General features: G+C 51.4%; 1 protein-coding gene across 2 annotated transcripts; it reads right to left on the bottom strand.

The window, feature by feature from the left end:
• Positions 1-6686: 6686 nt before the first annotated feature.
• On the bottom strand, positions 6687-9483 carry EGR4 (early growth response 4). 2 transcript variants are annotated; one of them, XM_082745342.1, is made up of 2 exons: positions 8928-9483; positions 6687-8530 (listed from the first exon to the last, which is right to left on the bottom strand). In XM_082745342.1, the coding sequence occupies exons 1-2, from the start codon at positions 9370-9372 to the stop codon at positions 7212-7214; spliced, it is 1764 nt and encodes a 587-aa protein (XP_082601468.1). In that variant the 5' UTR covers positions 9373-9483; the 3' UTR covers positions 6687-7211. The 2 variants fall into 2 exon arrangements, with proteins under 2 accessions (XP_082601468.1, XP_082601469.1); XM_082745343.1 differs by having other exon boundaries at positions 6687-8527; positions 8928-9482.
• Positions 9484-11104: the final 1621 nt, after the last annotated feature.

Genomic DNA, 11104 nt, shown 5'->3' with positions numbered 1-11104 from the left:
AGGCAGCTAGGAGGTGGGGCGGAGCCGGCCCCTCCTTCGGGGCGGGCTCTCCTGCGAGCTGGGGAGCGGCAGATGCAGCCAGAAGCGGCTGCGCCGGGACCCCACGTTTTCCGCTGAAGGTGGCTTCGATGGGGGAGGGGTCCGCGGCGCCGCCCTGGGGGTGCTGGGGCCGTTGGACCGCGCTTCTCCTGGGGTCTGGGTCTTCCAGACTCCCGGCACCGCCCAGTGACCTCTCCCTGCCCCAGGCACCTCTACTGCCCACCTTTAATTCAGACCTCTCCGCCTTAGCCCGACCACCCTGGCTGGGCCTGCTACCACGCAGGGCAGATCCCGGGGGAGGGGGATGGGGTTCTGTGGGTCAGGAAGAGAACGGCTGCGCTGCGCTGCGCTGCGCTGCTCTGGGGTATGCGCCACGGTCACTAAGCAGCCTCGTGGGCCTCGCCCTAGGTTGTGCACTGGGCGACCTCCAGCCTGATGCTTGGTCTCCGCCAAGATTGCTTGAGTCGATCCCCTCTCTCTGGGCATCCCTAGGGAACCAGGAAAGCTGGCAGTGATTTCTTTCCCAGGACCCAATTTTGCCCTTGAGGATATCATCGAGAATTTGTCCCCAACACAAATCCCATCCCGGACCTAGAGGGGGAGAAAAGAGGCAGAGAGACAGTGGCCTTCGGGTTTGGTTCCTTTCCACCTACCCCAACCCAATCCTCCACCTCACCCTGAGTCCCACCTCTCAACCCCCTACCCCCACCCTGCCTTGAAATTGGATAGGAGAGAAGCCTAGCTCTCTAGCACTAGAGCATCTCGAGGGGCCTTTGCTTAAGGCCTACCCAGCCAGTGAAGCACGAACAATCTGCCTGGACTGGAAGGAAGTCCACAGAGCTGCAGGGGGGGCCTGAGAGATCAGACATGGTGTTAGGGCTATCAAGCCCATGGCTGAGCTGGGCTTTGGAGGAGGAAAAGGGGAGATGGAATTTCAGGCTATGGGTAGTACTTGGGCAAAGGCCCAGAGATGAGTTTGTGCAGGATTGAGCACCAAAGCTATGAGGGACAGTCTGGCTACAACAGCACAGAAATCAGCATAGCCTGAGGATTCTCCAATAAATGAGGCTGATGGAGACTTTTCTTGACCCCATCTACTCCTGCTAAGAAAAAAGCATTGAACATTTAATATGAGGAAGGATAATTTGTAGACTTGGCTGGTGGCTTTGGAGGACAAGTAAATTTAATAAGGACTGGGGCAGAATAAGCCACTCAAGTCAAACTACCCTTCTCCCAACATCTTTTCTTCTGTCCCCGACCTCCTGAATTTTTTTCCTCCTCCAGAAAGTCTTCTTTGGTTGAGCAAGTGAGAAATCACTTCTTCTAAGACCTAAATGATAACAGCTTCTATTAGCCAAGTGCCAAGCATCACACTAATCATTCCATGCATATCATTCAATTGTCCTAATAAATCTGTTAAATACACATTATTATTATTCCTACTTTACAGATGGGGAAGCTAAAGTTCAGAGCCCAGTGAATGGCACAGTCAGGATGTGAACTCAAGTCCATGAACTCTAAAGTCTGCACTTAAACACAGTGCCCTCCTTCTACCATTTTGCTGTATTAAGCTTACTGGACCCTCCTCTGCCAAAGTACAGTTTCCCCAAATCCACCTGCTTTTGCAGAGAACCAAAAATGTCCATATATTGTCTTGATTCTAACTTTGTCCTGGTGATGTTTGTCTGTCCTCACACTATGCTTCCTATGAATATGCAAAAACAATCCAGGGCATGCCTGTGTATGTATGTATGTGCTTTTGTGCATATGTATATGCATGCAGGCCCATAGCTGTGCACGTGCACATGTGTGCATGTGTGAGTACACATACAGGTGAATACACGCATGTGTACACATGTGGGTAGATGCTGTGCGTGTATGAATGTGTCTCGGTGAATGCACATGTGTATGTGTGTGTGCATGTACGTGTGGGATGTGCACATGTATACGCATATGTGTGTGTGTGTGTGTGCATGTGCGCATGTGTGCTTATGCTACATTTCACAGACAACAGTTCCTGCTTGGTTGTTATGGGAACCACAGTTCTAAAAATGTTAAACTGAATCCCACTCCATGTGGGCCCGAGAAACCAAAAGAGAGAGAACTGAGTGGCAGACACATCTGGGGTCCAGAGCTGAGGTACAGAATCATGGGCTCAGCCAGAATTGGACAGACACAGACCAGCCAGAATTATGGTCCCACTCATGACACCCCCATGGCTTGGAGCAGGACCTCAGTTCTGCTTCTGCCCATTTCTCCCTTCTGATCTTTTCTCAGCTTCATGCTCTCCAAACACCTGCTTTCCTTCCTTTTTTCCCCTTCTCTTTTCCCTTCTCCCTTTAGCACTTTAAATCTTTTTGGGGGGGGAACCAATCCACTCAATAATTAAACACTTAAGGGGTGCATGGGTGGCTCAGTGGGTTAAAGCCTCTGCCTTCAGCTCGGGTCATGATCCCAGGGTCCAGGATGGAGCAACGCATCAGGCTCTCTGCTCAGCAGTGAGCCTGCTTCTCCCCTCCCCTCTCTCTCTGCCCGCCTCTCTGCCTACTTGTGATCTCTGTCTGTCAAATAAATAAATAATCTAAAAAAAAAAATTAAGCACTTAAGTGTGCTGGGGAGTGGGCATGATGATATGGAGCCCACATATGTGGATCAGACATGGTCTCTGCTCTTGAAGGAGCTCAAGTGTGGGACAATTTGGATAATACACAAGGGGAGAGGAGAGAGCAAAAGGAGAGAAGACAGAGGATGGAAGATGAATCTGGTTCAGATATGAAGGCTTTAACTGCAGTGTATATTTTTTTGTAGGAAGGTGGAAGCTGTGGTCATTTTGGGATACAACACCATGAGTGCTTTAGGGAAGTTGTATCAGTAGTGATATGCAATGTGGAGTGGAGGGAGAGAGACCACAGAAAGCAGTTTGGTACAGTACAGGCTTGTCTCAAACAGGGCACAGAAGTTGGGGGGATGAGGGAAGAAATAGCAGGCATACCAAGTTGCTTTGTCAAAATCTCCCACTTCATCAAGATTCTTAATTACTCTTCCTCTTCCCTGTATCTCTATGATGAAAGTCAAGACTAGAATGACCTTTGTTACTCATGTATGTGTTGAATACTTCCAGTATATTGGAAAGGAAAAAAAGGTGGGAACCACTGGTCTGGCATATGGTAAATTCTCAATGGTTGTGGAACGACTAGATATGCAGGAGAAATGCTAGTCTTGGAACTGGAAGGCCCAGGTTCAAGGTCCACTTCAGTCTCTCACTCTCTGTGTGTCCTTAAGAAAATCCCCATATCTCTCAGGCCTCGGTTTCTTTCTCTATACATAGAGGGGTTAGAAAAGATGGTCTTATAAATTCCTTCCAACTACATGTTATGTGATTCTATGTGATTGTCATATCCATGGTGTTTGTGTATGTGCACGGAGGGGCATGGGCTGAGATGCTGGCAATAGGCACAGAGAAGATAAACATGGAAAATGTTTCACTAAAGGAACCAATATATTCAGGCTTCAGTTTCAATCAGTATTGTGGAATAGATAAACCAAAGACCCTCCTGCTACAGAATATGTGGACTGACTCACAAAATATAACAGACCTCTGAAATGCTTAACCAAAAATGCAATCAAGGAGAGAAAATCTATATGGACCAAAACTGGGCGTAGAACTGGGAGACCAAGAAATATAAGCATGGGATGTGCTGTGAGTAACCCCAGGAGGTATGGGGAGGGAGGTTTATTTCTTGCCTATGCTGACCTGGGCCCCATTTGGGGGACTTCCCTTGAGGATGCATAACTATATGTGTTAGGGTTTGAACTCACAACCCCTGTGTGATACAGGAAACCCAGGTAAAGAAATTAACAAAGAGATTGATCTTCATTATTTGGTATTCTTGGGATGCACGGCACAAGCAAATGCAGAATTGCTCAGGAAAAACATACCCTCAACCCAGGCCACAGAGTATTATTGCCCAGGTAAATGCCCACTGAAGGTGAACTCACAGCTAAAAATCACACTACATAAAAGGAAACAATGTACCAGGGATGAGAGCAGATAAGACCCTGAAGATCTTTAGTAAGATCCAACAGTTTTTTTTTTTTTTAAGATTTTATTTATTTACTTGACAGACAGAGATCACAAGTAGGCAGAGAAAGAGGGGGAAGCAGGCACCCTCCTGAGCAGAGGGCCTGATGCAGGGCTCGATCCCAGGACCCTGAGATCGTGACCTGAGCTGAAGGCAGAGACTTAACCCACTGAACCACCCAGGTGCCCCAGTAAGATCCAACAGTTCTGAGTGACAGCCTGGATATAGGAGAAGGAGGGGTCAAGGATGAATCCCACAGAAGAACTGTAAGTCATTCAGGTGAGTCTAGGGACCCAAACAAATGATAGTCATCATTAGCAGAAACTGGGTGTATAGATGAATGATACGGTTTTAGATAGTATTTTAAATGGCAGTGAGACACCCACACGGAGTTGTTCATTAATCTGACCAAGGAGATAGATACTTGGGTTGGCTGGCTTAGAAGTCATTTAAGCAGCAGTAATCACTAAAGGCCTGGAAATGAATGTGCTTTCCAAGACAAGTGTTGAAATAGGGAAGGTGAGAGCTAGGAGCCATGTCTGGGAAAACACCCTCATTATGAGGGCTAGATGACGAAGAGGAGCAAGTAAGATAAGAGCTCTCTGTTTGTCCCTGATTCTGTGGGGGTCTTGGGTTTGGGTAGATTTTCTGATGATTTTATTTAAATTCTTTCCATCTCTGACGTTAACATTCTCTTCCCTCACAATCCCTAGGGGAAGCTCTGGCATATGGAACAGTTTCCCTTGGGAATACTATGAGGAGCTTTTCAGCTGGGAGTTCTAGAACTGGGCTGGGCTCTGGCACCAGCACCATGACTAACTAAATCACTTCTGTGGGGGTCAATTTTCCCGTCTGTGATGTTTAGGCCTAGGTTTGTGTTTGAGGACAAGATGGAGCACAATAGAGCTGATGGTACTTGATAGAATGATGTTAAAGAGGGCAAGGGTGACATGGTTAGACACCACCCACCCACAGCCTGTCTGCCCTTCCTTCTTTGTTTAGGTTGTATGGTTTGCAACCAGTTGCTTGAAATCTGGGCCTTTATGCTCTTCATTACCTTACTCTGCATGGAAAGTGAAGTCAGGTGGTCCATGCCTATAAGTGAGAGGTGTGGTCACTTAAATAGGAAGCTGATAAAAATCACCATTATCTTTTGTGTCTGTGAATCTACAAGTTACCTATTGTAATGCCTGATGGTCCATCATTTGAGCCTCTTTACAGGGTTAAACATTGCCCTCTACAGGCTACTCTTAAAATGTTAACTCTTCTAGAAGAGGTAATGTGGAGTCCTTTACCACAAACTGTTCTAGTAAATATGAGATACTCGGGTCACATGAAAGCACTTAACACCTGAGGGGAGAAATGGATGGAATTCTCTGACTTGATTATTTTGTCTCTGGTCAACTGAACACTGGGGTGGAAGGTGAGCATGTCTGACAGTGAAGGGACAAAGAAGCCAAAGGATCCGAAGCCAGACTGATCGGGCATCACAGGGCTGTAAGGCACTCTTAACTCAAGAACAGCTCAGCTTGAAGGAGAAAAGAATGAAGCCTGCAGACAGGCCCTATCTTTTCCTTAGCAGAAAGGAATTACTGGGGAGGAGAGAGAGGGTGAACAGCAGACTTCTAATATTCCAGAGTCTGCTCAAGGTGGCCAGAAATCTTTTGAGTTGGGGGTTCAGGGAGTAAAGGGGGACCAAGTTGAAACCATTCCCCATCTTCCCCACCTCCCACCCCAAGCCATGAAGGGTTCACCTGGAAGGAGAGTTAGGGAAAAGCGACTATGGCAGGTGCATGGCTGGATGGTAAAGGGGCTGCTGCCACCTAAACAAGATCGTTTGGGAGCAACTAACATGACTGTGAGAATCTGGCAAGCACCTCGTGTGGCTTGGCTCGGCCCATCCATGGTCTGGCTGAATGCTGAGTCCCGTTTGGCCCTGACAGCCCCTTTTTCTCATACAGATGCACAGCCACTGGCTGGAGCTTCTGTGATACCTAATACTTCGGTTGTTCACAGACAGCTCTGCCATACTGCAGTCCTCCATTGTCATGGCTACTGCCTGGGCCTCTCTAGTTCCCAAATCTATCTCACTTGTGGGTAGGAAGCCTTTCCAAACAGCACTATTAAGGTGAGGTGCCACCATTCTGGGGTTGGTAAAAAAAAAAAAAATTACTGGCTTTGGAGCCAGACAGATCTGAGTTTGACCCCGTCACTTACTAGCCAGGTTACCCAGCAAGTTACCTACTTTGCTCCTTCATCTTTGAAATGGAATATATGTTGCTGCATTTAGAATTGTGAAGATTTAGGATAATATATCCCCAAATGTTACCTCAACATCTCAATCACTCTCAAGTTTCAGAAAAAACTTTGAGCTCTTAGGTCAGTTGTGATTAAATGCATTTGTTAATTCAGTACATATTTATTGAATGCCTACTATGTGCCACAGTGCCTGACAGTAACTGCGTAATGATCCTTTTGGCTGAATATCTCCTTTCTCTTCTGGCACATATTCTCCTGGGGGAGTGACTGGGGGGAAAGGGTCAGGAGCTTAGATGGCAGATTCAGTAAGCTTTTAGCACAATAATTTTAATTGCAAAAATAAACAGTTTTGTCAACTGCTCGAGAGTAGCGTCTGCTTTACAAAAATTAACAACAACAAAAGGAAATAACCCCAAAGCAAAACGTTACATCCAATGGCTGCTGGAAACGACATTGCTGTACAAAATCCCGCGCGAGACCGGCTCGGCGCTGCCCCAGCCTGACTCTGGGGGTTCTAATGAGGGGCGTGGGGCGTGCGCCAAGTTAGTTACAAAAGGCTATCTTGAGTCCCATGGAAGTGCCTACTCAGTGGGTGGCCTGAGAGGACTTCTTCAAAGAGCGGCGGACGCGGGCGTCAGCGCCGGGGACCGCAGGAGCTGTCCACGGAGCTGGTGCTGAACGAGGCGTGAACGACGGGCACTTCAAGGGAACTGGAAGTGGGACCAGAGCCCGGCCCCGGGACGTGCCGGAAAAGGGGTGGGTGGGGGGTCGGGCCAGGTCTCCTCTTTCGTGCCGGGCGGCAGCGCCTCAATCTACAAACCCATTTCGCCCTCACAGGGCGGCGAAAGAGAGGCCCAAAGAGTAAAAGCCAAGGCCCTTGAGCCGCTCCTCCGCGCGCGCCTTCTGCTTGAGGTGCACCTTGCTGTGCCTTTTCTTCTCATCACTGCGCGCGAAGCGGCGGCCGCACACGTCGCAGGCAAAGGGTTTCTCACCCGTGTGAGTGCGCACGTGGGTGGTAAGGTGGTCGCTTCGGCTGAAGTTGCGGAGGCAGATGCGGCACTGGAAGGGCTTGTGGCCGGTGTGGATGCGCAGGTGGCGGTTGAGCTCGTCGGAGCGCGCAAAGCTGCGCACACAGCTCTCCACTGGGCAAGCAAAGGCCTTGGCGTGAGGCCGCGGGCAGAAGCAGCGCGCGCTGCACTTGCCGCCCCGGCGCCCCTTGCGCCGCGCCTTGGTGGGTGGGAATGGGGCCGGCGGCGGTGGCCCCGAAGGCTCGGCCACGCCACTGCTCCCAGTGATGTCTGCCACCAGAGGTTTCGGGAAGTCCGCCGCGGTGCTGCGAAGGCCCAGGGGAGAAACCTGAGCCTGAGTACCCGCCAGAAACTCTCCACCGTCGCCGCTACTCCCCCCATCCCCACTAGGAGGGGTCAGGAGACCCGGGAGGCCCTCGGCCACCTCTCCTAAGTCACCTGCGGCCAGCGGATAAGCGTCGTAAGACCCCGTGGGGTAGAGTCTGTTGGCGGGACCGGCTGGCAGCTCCGCCGGGCAGCTGATGGACAGCAGGTCTTCAATCTTGGCCCCCATCGAAGGGAAACGGGCGTCGGAGGGGGCCTGGTAGGCTCCCTGTGATCCACAGCTCCCTGGGGCTCCAGCTGAGAGCAGCTCCCAGGGAGCGTAGGGGCCTTTGAAGGCCGAGGCAGTGTCCAGCGCAGGGGAGGCCGGAGGCGCCCGGAGGCCTGGCTTGACGTCGGGCGGGGAGAGCTGAGGCTCATACAGGCACTGTGAGGGGGCGCCTGCCGAGGGTGAGGCTTCCCAGAACGCCTCTGGGAAGGCGGCAGCGCCCAGATCCGGGGAGTAAAGGTCCGGGGGACCCGGCAGCAAGGCGTCGGGGCCTGCGGAAAAAGAGGCGTCCAGCGGAGACCGGGATGCTGCCGCCTCAGGGCCGGGGAAAGGTGCCAGACCCAGGATGCCCGACATGAGGTTGAAGAGTGCCTCCGGGTCGTGCGGGTGTTCGGGTACTGCTTGGATGAAGAAGCTACCGCTGTAGCTGAGGCCAGGAGGGGGCGTGGGTGCAGGCCCCTCCAGGAAGCAGGAATCGGCTAAGTCCCCCCCGGTGCTGCAGCTGCTCAAAGCCCAGCTCAAGAAGTCGCCTGCTGAGGAGGGAGCAGGAATCAGCTCCGGGCACATCAAAGGACGCGCCTCAGAGTCTGCAAGCCCCTACCCCGAAACCCTGGGGGCGCACCGACACATAAAAGGTGCTTTTTGCACATTCTGATCCAGCTGGAGCCCGAATACGCCCAAGACGCACACACAAACATGCACACGAAAACACACGTGCACAGGCAAAAGGACGCCCTGATCAACCCACAGGTTCCTGCGGAGGCGCTGGCGGTACAGAGGGGCTGGGGATGGGGTGCGCACCTCAGGACCCCGGAGCCTCCTACCACCTCTACCCCCCACAGCTCTACAGTCCGGGTCCCTGTCTGTTCTCAGGCACCACGCGCCCCCGCTCTGCGTCGCCGTCTGAGCACCCTCCGCCGCTCTCCTTACCTCCGGGGTAGCCGGCAGTCGCCGGCGCGTCCCTACCGGGCAGCCGGGACAATTCAGTGCTGGGTTCCGCGCAACAGCCCTCGGTGGACTTGACCAGAAGCGCGTCGGGGCCGGAAAACTCGCTAAGGTGAAGCATGGCGCGGCGGCGGCTGCGGGGCGCCGGGGGCCTCGCCCGATGGGCTTGGCTGCGCGCGGGTGACGGGGAGGCCAGCTGTTGCGGTGCCCTGTGCCTCACTGACCCAAGCACCCGGGCTCCTGGCTCCAGGTGCTCACCTTTGGGAAAGGGAACGGGGGGCTGAGGCGCCTTTGCTCGCCGGGACCTGCCTCGGGCGGCGGCTTCTCGCTTCTCCAAAGCGCAGCCGGGCTCCCCCGATCCGCGGCCCCCCCACTTATATAGCAGCGGCCGCGCTGGCTCCGGGCTTCCGACTCCCCGGGCCACTGCCATTTCGGGAGGCCCCGGCCCTGCCGCCGTGACGTAAATGCCCAAACATGGACACAGGATGTGTGCCGGGGACTCCCGAAAAGGAAAGCTCGGCCTGTGACGTCGCCGCGGCCGCCGCCGGGCGCGCGCCGCTGCGTGCGCGCGCGCTCCCTGAGCGTGGAACCCCGTGCGCGCCGGGGCTGCTGGGGCACTAGCTGGGGTGTTGCGCTGCGTGGGGCCCCGCGTTTCGTTAGCGCCCCTCCCTCCTGCAGGCAGAGACCAGCGGTCAGCGAGGAAAAGTCCCTTGGGCTTTGGGATTCCACAGTTCGGGATTCGAATCCGCTCTCTGCCACTTAGTACCTATGTCATTTAATTTCCCTGAATGTCAGTTTCCTCACCTGTGAAATGGAGCCATACATATCTCCTTCGTAAGTTTACTGTAAAGAATAATTGGGTTAGAGTGTATTAAATTCTATGGACGAGGACACAGAATTCTTGCCATTATTCACTATTTGCTCCCTCTTGGGTTTGTTTGGGGGTTTTTTTGTTGTTGTTTGTTTTTGTTTTGCGTTTCCCCCCTTTTGTTTGTTCTAGGAAAAATAACTTAATTCAGTTAAAAAGGACGATAACGCTTGCTACTGATGAGAGAAGTACATTAGTACAGAAGAGTATATTCTAAACTGAAAATAAGTCTCTTTTTCCTACCCATCTACATCTTGAGGTAGCAACATCTAAGTTTCCTGTGTATTCTTTCAGGAAAATGTGCATATGTGAGCATACACTCTGCCTTGCAATATAATCTTTCCCCATTTATAATAGTTGAGAGATTGCTCCGTGTACGGACATAAGGAGTGAGGCCATTCTTTTCTAAGGCTGCATAGTACTCCACTGTGAGGGAGGTCCGTATGTCCCGTATCCACGAGCATGTAGAAAGCTTCCAACCTCTAGATTTTACCAATGTTGTTGTAATCAACGTTCTTAATTATATAAATGTGAATATATCTGTGGGATAAATTCCAATAAGTGTAGTTCTGGGTCAAGGGTATGTAAAATTTTGATAGGCAACAAGCAAATTGCCCTCCATAGAAGTGGGGCCAATTTCTGCTCCTTCCCCGGTCACCTTCTGGGTATGAGATGTTTCCACAGACTTTTTTCTGCCTTTGTATAAATGACTTTTACGCTAAGGATGTTGTTCCCAGTAACACACAGAGAATCCACAGGATATATTTCTCTGGAATCAGCACCTGGAATGATTGGGCCTCTTATGTAGGGAAAATATCCCTGTCTTAAGGAGGTTGTGCATCTTAGCTGCAGCAGATCAGTCAATTCCAGCAAAGAAGCCTGCCTGCTCTCCTGATCTCATCTCTATTCCACTGTAGTTTCCCCTCTCTTACTTTCTCATTCTCTTTAAAAATCTTTCATTTAATTTTGGGTTTATAGCTTATTTGCCTCCTTTCTGGAACAAAATTAGGGGATTAGATAAATACTTGGGATAGCATGTTTTTCTTTACAAAGAGCATCAATTCTTGGGAGCTGGAAAGTGGGGAGGGCAGAGCTGGGGTTCCCCATTTATTTATTTATTTGCCAGCGATTGAGACAGAGAGCACAAGCAGGGGGAGCGACAGACAGAGGAAGAAGGAGGCTCCCCACTGAGCAAGGAGCCCAATGCAGGACTTGACACCAGGGGGGTTCCTTTTTCTTTCTCTGTTTTTCTAGGAATGGAAACAAAGCCACTCAGTGGTGACAGGCTACAGCA

This window comes from Mustela nivalis (genome assembly GCF_964662115.1).
Source record: "Mustela nivalis genome assembly, chromosome: 8".
In the NCBI taxonomy this organism is placed as follows: Eukaryota; Metazoa; Chordata; class Mammalia; order Carnivora; family Mustelidae; genus Mustela; species Mustela nivalis.
This window is presented reverse-complemented; position numbering and strand designations above follow the sequence as displayed.